Source organism: Poecilia formosa, unplaced genomic scaffold (genome assembly GCF_000485575.1).
Source record: "Poecilia formosa unplaced genomic scaffold, Poecilia_formosa-5.1.2 Scaffold11, whole genome shotgun sequence".
In the NCBI taxonomy this organism is placed as follows: Eukaryota; Metazoa; Chordata; class Actinopteri; order Cyprinodontiformes; family Poeciliidae; genus Poecilia; species Poecilia formosa.
In genome coordinates this window covers 160,657-176,985 of record NW_006799950.1, presented here as the reverse complement: position 1 = coordinate 176,985, position 16,329 = coordinate 160,657, and the positions used below count along the sequence as shown (strand labels likewise).

At 42.1% G+C, this 16,329-nt stretch overlaps 1 protein-coding gene across 1 annotated transcript; it reads right to left on the bottom strand.

Annotated features, from left to right (window-relative positions):
* Window positions 1-13,423: 13,423 nt before the first annotated feature.
* Window positions 13,424-16,329, bottom strand: LOC103131342 (keratin, type I cytoskeletal 13-like). Its single transcript, XM_007542963.2, has 7 exons — window positions 15,824-16,329; window positions 15,440-15,522; window positions 15,190-15,346; window positions 14,945-15,106; window positions 14,714-14,839; window positions 13,876-14,106; window positions 13,424-13,674 (listed from the first exon to the last, which is right to left on the bottom strand). The coding sequence occupies exons 1-6, from the start codon at window positions 16,232-16,234 to the stop codon at window positions 13,882-13,884; spliced, it is 1,164 nt and encodes a 387-aa protein (XP_007543025.1). The 5' UTR covers window positions 16,235-16,329; the 3' UTR covers window positions 13,424-13,674; window positions 13,876-13,881.

The following is a 16,329-nucleotide window of genomic DNA, read 5'->3' as shown; positions in this document are numbered from 1 at the left end:
CACTTCTGCGTCTTCTGTGACTAAAGTTCTGATCTAAACCATTAAGAAATTATTTAAAGAAGTTGTTCAACTTTTAGAAGTGACTCATTTTTATGTAACATGGAACTTTGGTTCCCCCTTTGGAGCTATAATATCTTTAATCCTTTTGATTGTTCCACAAATGCATTTGTAAGGTTAGACACTGATGTTGGACGGGGAAACTTGCCTTCTGGGCCTCTGCTCTGATTAATGCCAAAGGGGATACGTTGGCAGCATTATGCATAAAAGCGTTGAAATATTCACGGGGGTAGCTCGCATATTTTGAGAATTTTGAACATAAGTTACGTTATGAACATACTCTCCCAAACTTGCAAAAGATTTGGATATATCATGCAGACACAGTGGTGGCATTTTCTGTCAGGGTGTGCACTTACTGACTGCCAAGTGTGTGTCGATCATTTGCAAGTAGTTTTACTGTTGGAGATGTGAATTTAGTATTTAGTTCAGTCTGTTTAGGTGGTGAACTTTGAACACAAATGAATTGAGCTGCACTTCAAACACTCATTCATGCCTTTATAAGTCTTGCTTTGTTCACTGGTAAACACTCTAGGAGTCCCCTGGCTGTTCCAACAAAGCATGGAGCAGGAAATTGTCTGAAAATACTATTATTGGCTTATATTAACATTTGTTTGATTGGAAACATGCAAGTGTGTCAAAAAAAAGGAGATAAATGCTTTTTCACAGAGGTGTAAAACTTAGACACATAATTTCTGCTTTCTTTAACTTAAACCATGCGGTAAATATTAGTTCTAAGGTTATATCAGGAATATACTTTAGAGTTATCAGATTCTGTCTTAAGCATGCATGGATCAATTCTGTCTGTGAGGTTTCCAGCATCATCTACCAAACTCATCCTGAAGTCACCGCTTTGCAGAAGCACTGTGAAGAAATCTGGACTGGATTTAGCATCTGTCAGCGAAACTGTTTGGTATCGTCATCCGCCATAAGCGAAAGGATTTGGGACGTTTTGTGGGTTCTTCCGAATGCGTGGTATGCAGAACTTCTCATGTTATCCAAGGACTGAAAACTGAGCTGGAAGCATCTGAGGAGCAAAGATTAGTTCATGTGTTGCTCTATTTGGGAAAAAAAAAAAAAAAGCAAAGCGCCACTGCAGTTAGGAAAAAAAGACAAAAAAAAAAAAGTCGTTCAATTTGTGTTTTTTAACTTTTCAGGGTATAAGATGTGGAATTCATTTGAATTACTCTTTGGACTCTTTTGTTGCTTAATATGGAACAGCCTTTTCACAATGTACACCATTGGAAGAAGCCAGGATGTTTTCATGTTTAAACATTGTTATGGTTGCAAAGCCAAATATACCCCAGCATAGAAACAGTATCCACTACAGGGAGGGAGCTTTTCCATGAAACAATGTGTCCTGTACCGATACAAAGATGGTTCAAGGAGACCAACAATGACTTTGACACGTTGGCAAGCCCTGCAACTTCCCAGGTCAACCTACCATCTGTGGGAAGTAACAGAGAAGTTCCTTTCCATCCCATCTATAACGTACACATAAAAAGTATCTGGTACTGAACGTTTCTAACAATCTGCAACCGACTAATTTAGTAGCAGGATTCTTCAGATAACGGTTGGCTTGTGTAGAACTGATTTATTGTATCTATTGGAGAGTCGAGAGAAAAGGTCAGTGTTCTCCAGAACATTTCCCGTCGCTGGAATGAGGAGTTTCAGGACCTGATAGTATTTGTTTGAGGGGAAAAGGTCAGTGGGAAGAAAGCACATGACATGTTTATCCAGGAAATGATTCAGCCAAGATGTTTTTTGTCTGTCAGAGATGTTGAACCCCCCGGCAGTACGAGCTAACGACTTTGATGTCAAGCACTTAAAGCTGCACAATGATTTAAATTCACGGCAAAATCCTTTAATGCATGTGTGGTAATAGTTCAGATTATCACTCTCCATCGTAAAGTTAAAGCGATAGTAACTTTTACAAAAAATTTTATTTTACGTATTTGTTAAACTATGACTATCTTGTGACAGTCATAGAGACGATCAAAAATCAAACTCCTTTGCCTTCTTTATCTGAACAAATGCGCCACTCCATCAGAAACAACCAATCAGAGTCAGGGGGAAGGTCTTGGCGCAATCAATCACCCTTGTGTACCAGCCGCTCTGTGCTATGCTACAACTTCTCCCCTACCAAAAATCATTGGGGACCAGGCTAGTTAGCATGGTCCCCAATGATGGCGGATAGATGGTTTTCCTGGAACGGTAAGCTTTTTCCCAGCCGTTTGCATATTAAGCAGCGTGTACATGAACATGATTGACAGCACTAAGACCATACTCCTGACCCTGCTTGCTTTTTCACTGGGAGGAGGAGATTTTTTTTTTTTTCACAGATCATCTCTCTTATTGTCAGGACGTCGTGACGTATGCAAGCAAATCTCACATAAACTGGAACATTTGCGTATTAAATTGAACAATAATTTCTCCTCATTGACAAAATGCTCTTGCTCAAATTAATACTTTTCCGCTTTACTTGTGTTTGTGGTGATTTAGTGAGCTTAGAATAAAGTGAAATGATGTCTAAGCGGGTTCAAACCGACGGACATTTCAGCTACTGGCCTCCAGATGGCAGTGTTGTGATGTCGGAAACATTCAGCTGAGCTTGTTCTGGAAATAGATCCAGACTACAAACCCCACCGCTCAGTAAACAGTACGGATAATTATCATGCACACTGAATGTGTAACATTGTGTGTTGGGGATTTCCTGCTGCACACCATCCCAGTTCAAATCCCTGATTGTGGTCACCTTACATTGGTTTCTTGGTCATTTAGCAGGACTTGCAGTGCCAAAACATTGTCAGTTCATTACGTTGGTTTATCTTAAAGACTTTATTGTAAAAGTGACACATTGATCAACTAAAAGCTACAAAAAAAAGAATCCCCAGAAACTGTGCTGACTATACATGCTGCTCTTAGCAGGTCATCAGTTTCCAACAGGGAAAAAGATGTCACCGGAAGCAACATCTGCCTCTTTGAGGGTTTGAATGTGGTTCAACTGTGGCTCCAGTCCTGCAAATGTGGATTTCTATCTCCTGCAAGAGTCAGCCTCTGCTCTGTGTTTTACGCCAACTATCAGCTGGGGGGCGCTGTTGCTGCCGTGGAGGGGAGAGAATTTCTCTGTTAGGTGTTGAGGTAAAACATCCAAGATGTCAATGCTCTGTTTATTCTGTTCTCATCATGCAAAAAACTACGGAAACATACTTGGAGAACATGAAACTTGTTTTATGTAACTGCTACAGTGAATGCCATTATGTCAACGTTTAGGCTATTCTCGGAAAATTAGGAAAAACACAGTCATACCACGTGTTTCCAGTCAGTGGCATTTCTGTGAGGGAAAGTTTGCCTCACCGGGCCTCACAGAGGGGTTTGATTCTGTACTTATACGGAGTAGTTAATACCACTCCGGGTTTTTTTGAGGCTTGGAAGAGATTTAAGCAGATGCGCTTTTTTTAAAAAAAAAAAAAAAAAAAAAAGGAAAAGAAAACACACAAGCAGTTTATGCTGTGCCCAGGTAAACATCAGCTCAGGTGATTGAAGTTTTAGTGTCACTCTGCTGCACTATAATTTGCATTGCGCAAAGCTGCTGTCTCAGTAGGTGTTTGCTGCAGTTAAGTGTAGTCTCATGGAGGGCGTGTTTCTTTAAACCAGCTCTGCCGGTTAACCTCCTGTCTCTCTGACGCCCTGTGATGCCAACAACGACGACTGGCAATAATAAAGAGAACTGACCGTGGAAGACAAAGCGCTGAATGAAAAGTGTATTTTTACGGTTTGAATACACTGCTGGGAGGATCAGTGGGCAGGAAAACGTATGAAAGGCCATAACTGTTTTGTGCCTGGCATCGGCTGAAAAGCCCTGACTGTGGGTTTGCTCCAGTCTCTACCTCTCATTTGTTCCTACTCTTTGCTGCAGCAGGGAGTTTCGCATCGAGGTCCGATGCCATACGGTGCCGGACGCCTTTTAGCAAAGAGGCTAGGCATTCCTCCCAGCATGCGAGTTAACCTAACACTTCTCCAGAATAGAAGCCCCCCCACCCCCTCGCTCTCCCTCACCTCCAATCCAAGTGAAAACTGCTTCTTCTTTTTTCCAGCTGTTTAATCTCCTCCTTGACCCGGTGACATCGACATTCCTGGGGATGAGCATGCTGTCAGCCGCCTGCTTAACTCTTGCAGACATGACTAGCTTAAGCAAACATTTCACTGATACGACAGGTTAATGTGACCCGGTTATATTCCACGCTGACAAATAGGTTGCCATGTCTGCTAAGGGAATATTTTAAAGAAAACTCTTTTCTTCTGCCTTCCGGTACTTTAAAGTTACTAACATTCATGTAAGTGACTAACGTAGAAGGTGTGAAATGTTTTTTTTTTGTTTGTTTGTTTTGGTTTTTTTTTAAGGTCAGATACAGAAATATATAGAAGTTCAAACATGAGATTCAGTTAAAGCTCAACTCATGTTCATGTTCCAGCTTTTTGTCCAGCTGAGAGTCAAACCTTTGCTAAGCGGAGCAGCAATCAAGAGTGTAATTTGCCTTAAGCTATGTATTATTATGGAGTCTATTTAATCTTATTTAGGCTGTTGCAGCACACAGAAATGTACTGTAGTCACAAAAGTACAAATCCTTATAGTTAACTCCACCTACCGTAGATGTCTGTCAATTCCCTTTGTTTCCATTTGAAAACTTTGCGAAGTAGCTCAGTTGTTGCCAGCGCTACTTTGGTTTAGCATCAGTTAGCTGATGGGTTCTGTTAAAGCAGCGTTAATTGTGTTGATAGTGAACAGAAGTGTAATGTTTGGGGCTGTAGCTCCAACAACAGTGGTGATTTTTTGCATGAGTGTCTCTTAGTGAGCAGAGCACCTTCGTCTTTCCCTGATAATTCACAATATTAGATTTAAAAGAATTAAAAGAGAGCAGAAAAAGACCAGGAGAGATTTTGAGTCTCAATCATTTAATCTCATTGTCTCCATTTAAGATCGCCTTCATGAAAAAGGGGGAAAATAACATAGACAATGAACTATTTGGTGTAATTTTGCAAACAGAACGAAGAGGCTTAGCAACAGCCACCTCCACCTTGTGACATAATGCAATCTGGGACGATGAGTCACAGCGCTCACATCGAAAACCAACCCTATCATCTACATCAACGCTCATGATGGTTAGCATTCCAGCTGTTTAGATTAGAAACGTAACTTCGCTATCATCCTCAGATACTGTTGCTTCTGCTCTGAAGTTTGTCAAATCACGTTTTTTTAAGGGTTTGTTGAGCAACTCTTTTCCTTCCTGTGTCTTTGCAGATATGATTATTATTATTATTTTTTTAATTCTTGGAGAACTGATTCATGGCAACGTGAAAGGGTTACACACAGTACAACATTTTTCAACAGTAAACAGAAATTGCATGGAGGAACTGTGGCTGAACTTTGGTTATGTGTCAAATATTTCTCGTCATGACTCCATCTTGTGGCCCCGGGGCGAGTCGCAAAAAGCAGGAAGCCTCCCGGAGAGAAGATAGAGCCTCGAGTGTTCCAAACATGCCGGTGCTTTTTGTTGCCCTGCCTAACGGGGCCATGTCCAACCGGTTATTTTACTATTCATCAGTCAATTGACATGACGGGTCATTAATCCAATTGAATGAACCACAAATTAAATTAAATCCCAGTACACGAGAGCTGTGGTTTTTGGCTTGTAGGAGGTTAAAGTAAATGTGGCCCCGAGTTGGAGGCTCAGGAATAGTTTGCTACGCAAAGGCATGAGGTCATTTAAGTGCAATATTAAAGTAATTTTAACTTGTGACACTTGGGGAAGAAGACATTTTATTTAAATTGTTGTTACTTTAAACCATAATACATTATTCCAGTTTGCATTACATTTGATTTTCTTCCGTCACAACCTGAAACAGAATATTAGATAACTTGTGTCATTTTAATACATTTTTTGCCATCAACGCTGGCGCTCACAGGGATAAATGTCAGATATACAGTTGGAAGCGAATGCATCAGTGTATGTGCCATTTCCTGCGTGTTTTTAATTAATTCATTGTTGAACAGCACTGTGTTCCACTAGCATATCCTAACCTGAACTCCACCATGAGAAAAGTTTGGTGGTTGATGCTGAATATTATGTGTGAAAGCTCAAACATACCTGTGGTGGGACGAGGCGTCCTGGTGAGAGACGTAATCATGTCGTGACAGCCTGCATGTCAGCTGAGTTTTTAATTACTCAAAGTTTTCTTTTGGTTTGCCACATCTTTTATTAAACCGCTGCACCATGTCCTTAACTCACTGTAGATTTAGGTATTAACTATCCATTTTGTCCCTGGTCCTGGGTGAAGTTGGCTAAATGTTTGCAATTACTGATTTGGTTTTTTTTTTTTTATTTTATGTCACCCCAATTCAATCATTTGAGAAAACCAATAAAACAAACAAAAAAAAATTAAATGAGAAAATCATTTGCGTGCTCCCAGTGATTATTTACCAAAATACAATAATAAAGGTCACTCTAGCTTGATCCTAAATACAAATAAACCAAAAATATTGCCTGTCTATTGAACTGCACTGTGAAACGAGCATCATCTGGCTCCGTTTAAAGAGCCTTAAATCTTTTCTCTGCTATTCAGGCAGCAACTTGTGAATGTTCGAGTTACGTCCCTGCAGCACCGAATACGACTTTAAAAGGGCAATAAAAGCATTAGTAATGGCTCCAAGTGGTTTTGTAGATCATTTTAGTGGCTCTTCAGAGATAAACCTTTGCACTCCTTTCATCTGCATCTTCAAGCTTTTCTACTCAAGGCAACAATCTGACTGACACAACATCAAATGACAGTACAGATAAAAAATAAAAATAAAAAAAAGTTGCAGGTCATAACTATTTGATGTATTCATAACAACATTGTTGCCAAGTGTGAAACTGAAGTTTGGCATTCATTGGTGAAACTGAATGTCCTAAAAGGCAGCAGAAACTGTCGTTTACATACCCGGCATACTTACCAGGAGATGTCAAAAATAGTTGCTCATTACAATAGTCAATCGCAGTGTTTACGCCTCTCGAACTTTTTCACATTTCATTGCAGTGCGAGCGCAGACTTTTAATGTGTTTTATTGGGACAGACCAACACAAAGCAGCGCCATAGTGGTTAAGTGGGAGGAAAATTGATGTTGTCAGAGGATTGTTGGAGAAAATTCATGAACACAGCAGACAGGACAAGGAGGAAGACGCAGAATCATCCAGTCCATCATCTGAAAATGCAGAGCATGGCACAAGTGCAGCCGCACCAAAACAAGACTGCCTTTAATAATTAATAAGAGAAGTCAAGAGGCCTGTGGTTAATCTGGAGGAGTTGCAGAGATCCGTGGGTTATCTGTTTGGAAAAATATTTTGACTGAATAACTATATGGAACAAAAGTATAAACATCTCACCTTAAATATTGTTGCCATGTGGAGTTAATAACTGTAAATGAGCATTTTCTGATGTTTTATTGTACAAAAGTAATATTTCTCTTGATTTGTGTATAATTTTTAATCCAACTTGCTGTCAGTGAGCTTTACTCAGTGAGTTGTTTTTCTTCTCACTGCATGGGTGGGGCATGTCCAGTGGGTGATCAGACAAAATGAGCAACAATCCTGGGACTGGAGACAATAAAAGGCCACCCCAAAATGTCAAATTTTGTCACAAGTCATGTCGCAAGTTATGTGGGAGCGAGCCATTGGCATGTTGAATGCAGGGATGTCCACCAGAGCAGTAGCTGCACGGCTCAGGGTCTGTTATAGGACCATTGGCTGTTTAAGAGTTCGTTTCCAACAGACTGGCATCACTGCAAATCGACTCCGTCCTCGTCGGCCACGTGTGACCACTCCAGCATACGATTGCCACGTCCGGCTTGTCCATCTGCGGGATCGGCTAAGACCAGCGACGCACACAGCTGATGAGTCTATTGGTCTGCACAACAGACGGATCACACTTCAGACTGTCCGTAACCGCCTACGAGAAACCAACTTGTCAATCCGCTGTAATGGCCATGACCGCAATGTTATCAATGCTGTAATTACTGAAAATATATTTTGTGTTTCTCTATATATTGCATAACCCAAATGTTCATAAAACTCTTACATTTGACATGGGGCGTTTATATTTTTGTTCAGTGTATTATCTTTGCACTCCTTAGCATTTGCAGGTTTTTCATGAATATGCGATCAGAATCAGTTGGAGAGGAGATGTGGAAAAAAAACTTAGAACTGCACAAAATACAACAAACGAGATTTTCTTTTAGCTGAGAGTAGCATCATGAGACTGGGCATAAAAATGAATTTAGTTCAAGGATATGAATAATCTTTCTTTGCTCCTCACTCTGGAATGATCCACATTAAAGCCTGAGATGTGCAGAAACTGTTGAAGATATTATTGGTTGTTGTTACTTTCCATAAAGGCTCAAGAATACTTTATCATTTCACTTCTGTCATGTCTGATTGTCTGTTTCTATGGTTACCTTCATTTAAGTACCCTGTAAATGAATTATGTTGGACAAACAAACTTGCCAAGCCTCGTCCAGGCTTAGTAATCAGTACTTTATTACATATTTAGAGATAATATGTAGTAGTGTTGAGAAGAAATGGGAAGGAATGCAAGATGAGTGAAGCTTGACCCACACACCTTGTACTGGTTTACTAAAGCTCTGCCTCGTCATCGAGCTGCATGGTAACCCGCCCTGACTTGTTAAATGATTGAGTCAATCTCTGGTCAATGAAAATAACCAAATCCTTAAGATAATGTTCTTCAGGACGTGACACGGGCCTGAACAAGAGACTCATGTACACCTTACGAAATGTTCACCGTCACAAACTAAACGGATAGACTCTTTCAAACTTCCACCAGCTCAGATAGATCAGTCAGGAAGGAGAAGTGGGTGTGATCTGCATTACGCCACCACTCAGCGTCTGTGGATTAGACCACACCTGCCCTCCTGTGAACACCTGGCGCTCAAAGCTGCCTTTGTTCCTGACACGTTGGGTGTTTCCGTTTCCTACTTTCCCTCGATGACACATGAAAACTTGCAACATAAATGTAATCACAGCAGCATTATTGCGTTATATGGTGAAAAAATGACAATTCCATTTTATTTTCTTTATTATTTTGATTAAACCCATTTGAATATTTGATTCCCATTGCTTGTTAAATGCCCCAGAACGCCAATCACAGCTTCCGTAGGCATGCTTTGACCAAATCAGATAATTTGAAGTTAGCTGATTTCAAAAATTATGCTAAACTGATTGCAACAAAAAGCTTTCTGAATACCAGAACCATGGCATATGCACCTAAAACAGTGAAATCTTTGCATAAACCAATAGATTGAAAAGGTGGGGCCAAACATTATCCACATAAAGAAAGTAAAGAGCAGAAGATGCTCTTTACTTTCCCAGTTAAAGAAATACAGCGTCGGAGATGTTTTTGTGACATTATTCTAAGTAACACCCATGTTCTTTTTTCAGTACTTTTCCATTTTTCTGTTCAATAGACCTTACAGACATCCGAGTCTGCAGTGAAAACTGTATCTGCAGAACTCTACCCTCTTCCAAAAAGGATCCATCAAACTTTGTCAGAATATCCCAAATATTAAATTAAATAACTCGGTCTTCAGGGCGGGAGCGTCAAAGAATCTGCAACTCAGATGAATTGTGGTCCTTGGCCGGAGGTGTTAGTCACTTCCTGTTGAGGATTGTGGTGTGAAGTTCTTGAAATATTTTGAAGATTTCATACTTGTCAATAATGTGGCCCAGATGTTGAAGAGGTTTGGTTCTAGCACTGACACCCACACATAACAATGTTGAGCACAAATTATTTCTCTTTATATATGTATTCTTAGTAGAAACAATCACATACCGCCTCATGGTTAACCAGTGTTGTCTAGTAACTCTTTGCATACTGGAGCTCACATTTCTGAGTGTGTTTAAATAAATATCCTGATGACATTAATGAATGATTCAGTAAGGGACTTCAGGGGCAAAATGTGAGTATTTCACCCCGAGGTGGGTTCTGAGTGACTGCTGGGTGTGAACAGCTTTTACCGTCTTTAATGAACCAATACTGGTAATGCAGGCTACGTCTGTCCTTACTTTAAACCTGACTCTGCCTTTGACTCTGTTTTACATAAAAACATTGTAACTGTAAACTCCAGTCCCAACCTTTAATGGAAACAAATGAAGCTGAGTTTATTTTGCGCTCAGAGTGTCAGGAGGAGCTGCTACGAAGCTAAGTTTTGTATGTGATTAAAGATGAGAAATAAATTAACTCGTGTCATATTCCATCTTCTGCCAACTTGATGGTAAACACAGGGTTAAAAGTGATGGCAGATTCAGAAATAGACTAAAAGGAAGGATTTCCAGATGTGTTTTGCTTTCTGACAACGAAAGCTTGAGAGTTTATCAATGAGAGCAACTGCTTTGGGAATGCAGCCTTTGTAAAATACAGTTTTTGTGAGTAGATACACAAGAAGGACGTAAAATGGATGTTTGGCAACTTGATTATGGTTCCACCAACCTTCACCCACTTGGCAATCCTCGCACCATCAATTCCAGGAAAAGAATACAACCCACCTAAAGACTTCAACCCCGTCGCCCAACCAGTCAAATCACCGATTTACTGTTTGCTGGCACATGCAAAAAGCCCCAAGCGCAACACCAGACAGCCCCTCCACCAAACCCACCCTTCGTGCCGCCAAGCGGAGCCACAAGATGGCGCCCCACAGAATGTGCTGCTGGTTTTTGGGGATGCACTGTTACAGTGTAAGAAGGTCACAGTCACAGAGTTACAGGTCAAGAGGGCACAGTTTCACCTTCACTGTTTGAATGCTGGTAATACAGCTGAGTGGATTTAGCATTAAACTGATGTAAAAAGGAAACACGGCACATTTCAGCAAGCGACTTGGTCTGATGAACAGCACTTCAGGAAAAATGGATTCATCTTTTATGACCTTTACTCGGATTCACCTACAAAATTAGAAAGATAAGCTAAAGTACTTTGCATTTAGTGTGAAAGAGGCTCTGATCTGCTCCAAACACGACTACATGAAGGCACCTCTGAGGGAGTTAGAAACTGCAGTGAGATCTTCTGTTATTGTCTATCATTACTCCATCAGCTGAGAATTTCAAACCCCTCAAAGGATTTCTCTGCAATTTCAGGCAAGGCTTGCACAAGGGAAACATAGTCCATCAGCGTCAGACGAGGCTGTCCGCCCAGAACGGCTCTCTTGTGTTTTGGCATCAATCTAAGTTAATAAAAGAGGTCCGAATCCTGCATTGATAACACCTGTTTCCACAATGACTCTCTTGTTTAGTTAGTCACTGTTTGCATTGTTTCATCCTGCGGGTTTCTGACCTCAGCTGTGTGTGTGTGTGTGTGTGTGCATGTGTGTGTGTTCTTGTTTCTAGGTGACAGGAGTTACAAAGACTCGATGTTACAGTGCTGAGAAGCTGCCGGGGCAAAGATTAGTCAACCATTTGGGTGTGTCTTTCTTTAAAAAAAAAACACTCAGGGCAAACTGTGTGGTCACTTTTTATTTTATTTTAGCCATCTACAGTGCCTTGCTGTAGATTCTGTGCTCTCAGAATCTTAAAGATTTCCACACATTGCAACTACAGATGTAACTTAATTTGAAGGGATTTTACAGACTGATATATAAAGTTTTTGTCCCCTACAAATGTATCAGATGATCTGAGGAAAACATTCAGAACAAAGTTAAAAAGCAGTTTACAAAGAAGTTTCCCAAATCAACCTAACCCACATAAAAAAACTAACTACCCCTAAGCCTGTTGCCCCTTGTCGACCAGGGCAGTTCTTTGATCTGCATCACTGTGGAGAAATTCTAACTTGCTCTTTTTTGCAGGATTGTAAAGTGGACGTGTTAGACCAGTGTTTCTCAACCCTGGTCCTCAGCGCCCCCCCCCCTGTCCTGCATGTTTTAGGTATTTCCCTTCTGCCTCACACCTGAATTTTATCTCTGGGTGATTAACAGGCTTCTGCAGTATTTGATGGTCATGCAATCATTTGAATCAGCTGTTCTGGAATAGAGGCACATCTAAAACATGCAGAGCAGGGGGGCGGTGAGGAGCAGGGTTGAGAAACTCTGGGTTAGAGTCTTTATTCTCCCTAGCAGAGTTTGTGGGTCCATTAAATCGTCTGGACCCTGAAGCAGCAAAGCTGGACCAGACCGTCACACCACTACCATGTTTGACCACGACCTTGATGTCTCTTTTTCTGAAATGCTGTATTAGTTTTACTCAGCAGGTTATGAGACACACATCCTAAAAATCTCCAGCTTCGTCAGTCCACAAAATATCTCTCCAAAAGTATGAAAGAGGATCATCAAGATGTGGTTTTTGGCAAATACGACACAAGGTTTTGTTCTGTTTTTGTTCAGTAGTGGCTTTAGCCTTGGAGCTCTTCCATGAAGGCCAGTCTTTTTCTTTTTGTTAACACATGAACTCTGACCTCAACTAAAGCATGTGAGGGCAGCAGTGCTTCAGATCTGGTTCTGGGTTCTTTTGTGACCCTCCGGATGACTCATAGATGCATTCTTGGACTGAGATTCACCACTTTTCCATGTTTTCGCCCTTTGTGGATAATGACTCTAACTGTGGTTCGCTGATTTGGGACATCATAAGAAATGTCCTAATGGACCTTTTTCATAGAGACAGACATCAATGACTTTGTTTCTTATCTGCTCTTTGGATTGGTGAGTGATAAACTGCTTCTTGAGATCTTTTATAAGACTTCCTGTTATCAGAAAGGTTTTAATTAAGGGATAAATAAATTCTGCTGTTCATGATTGCATGTTGCTGGCAATGCTTTGCCCAACTTTTCAATAAATGCGATTAATGACATTTAAATGATCAATTTCTTGGTAGTATTACTTCCCCACATGGGGTGAAGTTGTTGTGGATAGTTTTTTTCTAACTTAAAAAACGAAACAGTGGCTTTACAAGACATTAAGACCAAGTTTGAGTCTGTCTACAGCATAAAAATCCAAAACAACACGTTGAAATATCTTGTCCTAATATGATTAAATATGATATAGTTTGGAGAGAGTGAATATTTGTAAAGCCATGTAACTTTTTTACTAAAACTTGAAGCAGCTGAATGGCCTTTCCTCCAGATCCTAATACTTTCCAGACTCCAACTCTTGACTATTGTTCACCCTTTTCCTGACAGCAGCCTGATTACGTAAGGCAGATTTCCTCAAAAAAAAAAAGAGAAAAAACTCCACATCCCACCTCCCAAAAAGTGCAGCTGCTGCCATGGAGACTGCACAAACACAAAACTATGTCATGGAAAAACAACGTCGAAGCAAAGTCAGAGAAAATAGACCAACTCTTATCTCAACCAGCAGATTTTATTTGGCGAATAAGAATTACATGAACACACACATATACACACACAGCACTGTACATGGAGTCTTCTTCTTCACCAAGGTTTTCTTTTCGGGAATCTTTTGTACAGTTTCTTCATCTCATTGTAACAGCTTTTACTAAACAGATAGTGTGTGTGTGTGTGAGTCTGAGAATAGCTTGTCCTGCCAGTCGGGCCATCTACGCACAGTGGTAGTTGTGGACACTGAGCCTCCTGCGACAAAGAGAGAGAAAAGTTATTACTGAATTTGGTCAAGGCTTTCATCAAGGCCAATTGGTCTGAAATGATGACAAGAAGAGAGAGAATTTTAAGAAAACATCAGATGAGGACACATTACACGTTTACACATGTGTTTACACATGTTTACACATTACACATGTGTTGTAAAATGACAGAGAAAAAAAGTCAATGCACCTTGGTTTACTTGGACTCCTCTGAATCCAGCAGCCTCCTGTAGGTGGCGATCTCCTGCTCCAGCCTGCTCTTGATGTCCAGCAGCATCTTGTATTCCTGGCCCTGCTGTTCGATGCTAGCGCGCACGTTGGAGAGCTCTGCCTCCAGCATGTTGATGGTGTTCTGGAAGCCGCAGAGCATGGAGCTGTAGCGGGCCTCTGTTTCTGCTACCGTGTTTTCCAGAGCCCCTTTCTGTCGCAGGACGGAAGAAAAGAAAAGAGAAGAGAAGATAAGAGAAGAAAAGGTATTCGTTATTGTTTCTTCTTGCAATGAAGCCTTGGGGTATTAAAGTCTTTTCATTGGGGATTCTGGCTGTTTGGAGTTATCTTCTGCTGCAGCCACACCCTGGATGCAGCAGGTTCCTGCACAAAAGCACGGCTGTTTGCTTTGCAGCTCCTCTGACTTTATGAGAGGATAAAGAGCAGCTGGGTTTAAATGGGATCCTGCATGTATTTATGTGTTTGCAGCAGGGAGGTTTGTTTCAGGGAGTGGCGAGTGACTAACACCATCTGGGCACAGATAACCCACAGGATTACACATTTTTTCAGCATTTCTTCGGCTTTCTTGTTTTTTCTTTAACGACTTTCAAAATTTGAACAGATGTCTGTGAAATGTCTTCATGTGCAGGAACTCCTCCCTTCCCCACTGCTAGCTTCATTCCTCCAGGAAAGCCTCTGCTCTAGCATATCCTCCCTTCCCTTCTCTTCCCTCATTTTGCCCTGACCAGGCTTGGATCTGGGAAATTTTTGCTTAGATAAGGCAGTGGTTTGGGAGCTTTGGGGGATGTTTCTTTGCTCACCATGCTGAGTTGGGACTGTAGTTCAATCTCCAGACCCTGGAGTGTGCGCCGCAGGTCACTGATCTCTGTCTTGGACGTCTGGATCGTTTCTGTGCTTATGGCCACCTCCTTGTTCAGGGCTGCCGACTGAATAAAAAAGAACACACACATTCTTAAGTCTCTATGATTGCAGAGGGAACGAGCCTCCGAACATTTACGTTAACTCGCTTGTTTGTGGGAACTTCTCCTCACCTTCTCATTAAACCAGGCCTCCTGTTCCCGACGGTGTTTATCTGTGATGGCTTCATACTGGGCGCGGATCTCCTCCATGACTTTGTTCAGGTCTTGCTGAGGTGCGGCGTCCACCTCTACGTTGACTGTGCCGGTGAGCTGAGAGCGCATTGCTGCGAGTTCCTGAAAGAGTTGGGGACAGCACGGATTAGATCTGTTCTGCTTCCCCGCGTGGGGCTGCGGAAGAGATGTTCGGTGTTAGCCACCTCTGCGTGGTTCTTCTTCAGGTAGGCGAGCTCGTCCTGCAGGCCTTCGATCTGCATCTCCAGGTCGGCCTTGGTCAGGGTGGTCTGGTCCAGCAGGCGGCGGAGGTTGGCGATGTCAGCCTCGACGGACTGGCGCATCATCAACTCGTGTTCGAATCTAATCAGGTCGTAGAAATCCAGATCATCAACATGGAGCAGTTGGTACCAGTAAAGAGTGCTTGTTGGATCTCATTTGAAAGCTTTGTCTTACTTGGTTTTGAAGTCATCTGCTGCCAGTTTGGAGTTATCAATCTGAAGCAGGATGTTGGCATTGTTGATGGTGGCAGCGTTGATCTGGAGAGAAAGCAGCAGATGAAGGCTTAGGATTCTTTGAGCTGCTCATTAAAAGTCACATGCCTTAGATTGGTTTTGACTTTGATCTACAGGTGGAACTGCAGAGTTAAACAGATATTTCATCAACCCTGACTTCTTATGTACTGCATGAACCTTTGAAGACCCAGAAAATGTATTACATGTCTTTAAGGCTCCTAATACCTCTGCAGGACATCAGGTCCTGCATCCTTTCAAAGCTCCACCTCATAATCATTAACAACCATGCAAATATTTGACTTGCAAAGGCCGCAACACTCCATACCTTGTCTTTCAGATCGTTGATGATGGCCCAGTAGTTGCTGTAGTCCCTCTCTGCTGCTGGGCCCTTCTTCTCGTAGTACTCTCTGATCTGCTTCTCCAGCTTGGCGTTGGCCTCCTCCAGGGAGCGCACCTTCTCCAGGTAGTTGGCCAGACGGTCGTTCAGGTTCTGCATGGTGGCCTTCTCGTTCAGGTGGATGGTGCTCTGGTCCATGGCATTGCACAGGTCGAAGCCCCCTCCCTTGCTCCCGAACCCAGAGGAGACGAACCGGGCGCTGGAGGAGGAGATGCGGGGGCCACTCCTGAAGCTGAGGCCGGACACGCTGTGGGCCTTCTGGGGGGCAACACTGGATGTGTAGCTGCGGGTCTGTTTGGTGACGACCGAGGGGCCACTGAAGCTCTGCTGGTAATACATGATGGCTGGGTATCTGCTGGTCAGGAGACGACGCGAGGAGAGAGGACTGTTAGGCAGCTGTGGACTGAGCGGCTCTGTGGAGTCTGATAGCAGGA

What these genes read in the sequence shown, in the direction of transcription:
- LOC103131342 (XM_007542963.2), bottom strand. Translation starts at nt 16,234, where the DNA reads ATGTATTACCAGCAGAGCTTCAGTGGCCCCTCGGTCGTCACCAAACAG. An exon ending in AGGCCTGGTTTAATGAGAAG is followed by an intron (nt 14,840 to 14,944) that starts GTGAGGAGAAGT and finishes TTTTTTATTCAG; the next exon opens with TCGGCAGCCCTGAACAAGGA. An exon ending in TACAGTCCCAACTCAGCATG is followed by an intron (nt 14,107 to 14,713) that starts GTGAGCAAAGAA and finishes GTCCTGCGACAG; the next exon opens with AAAGGGGCTCTGGAAAACAC.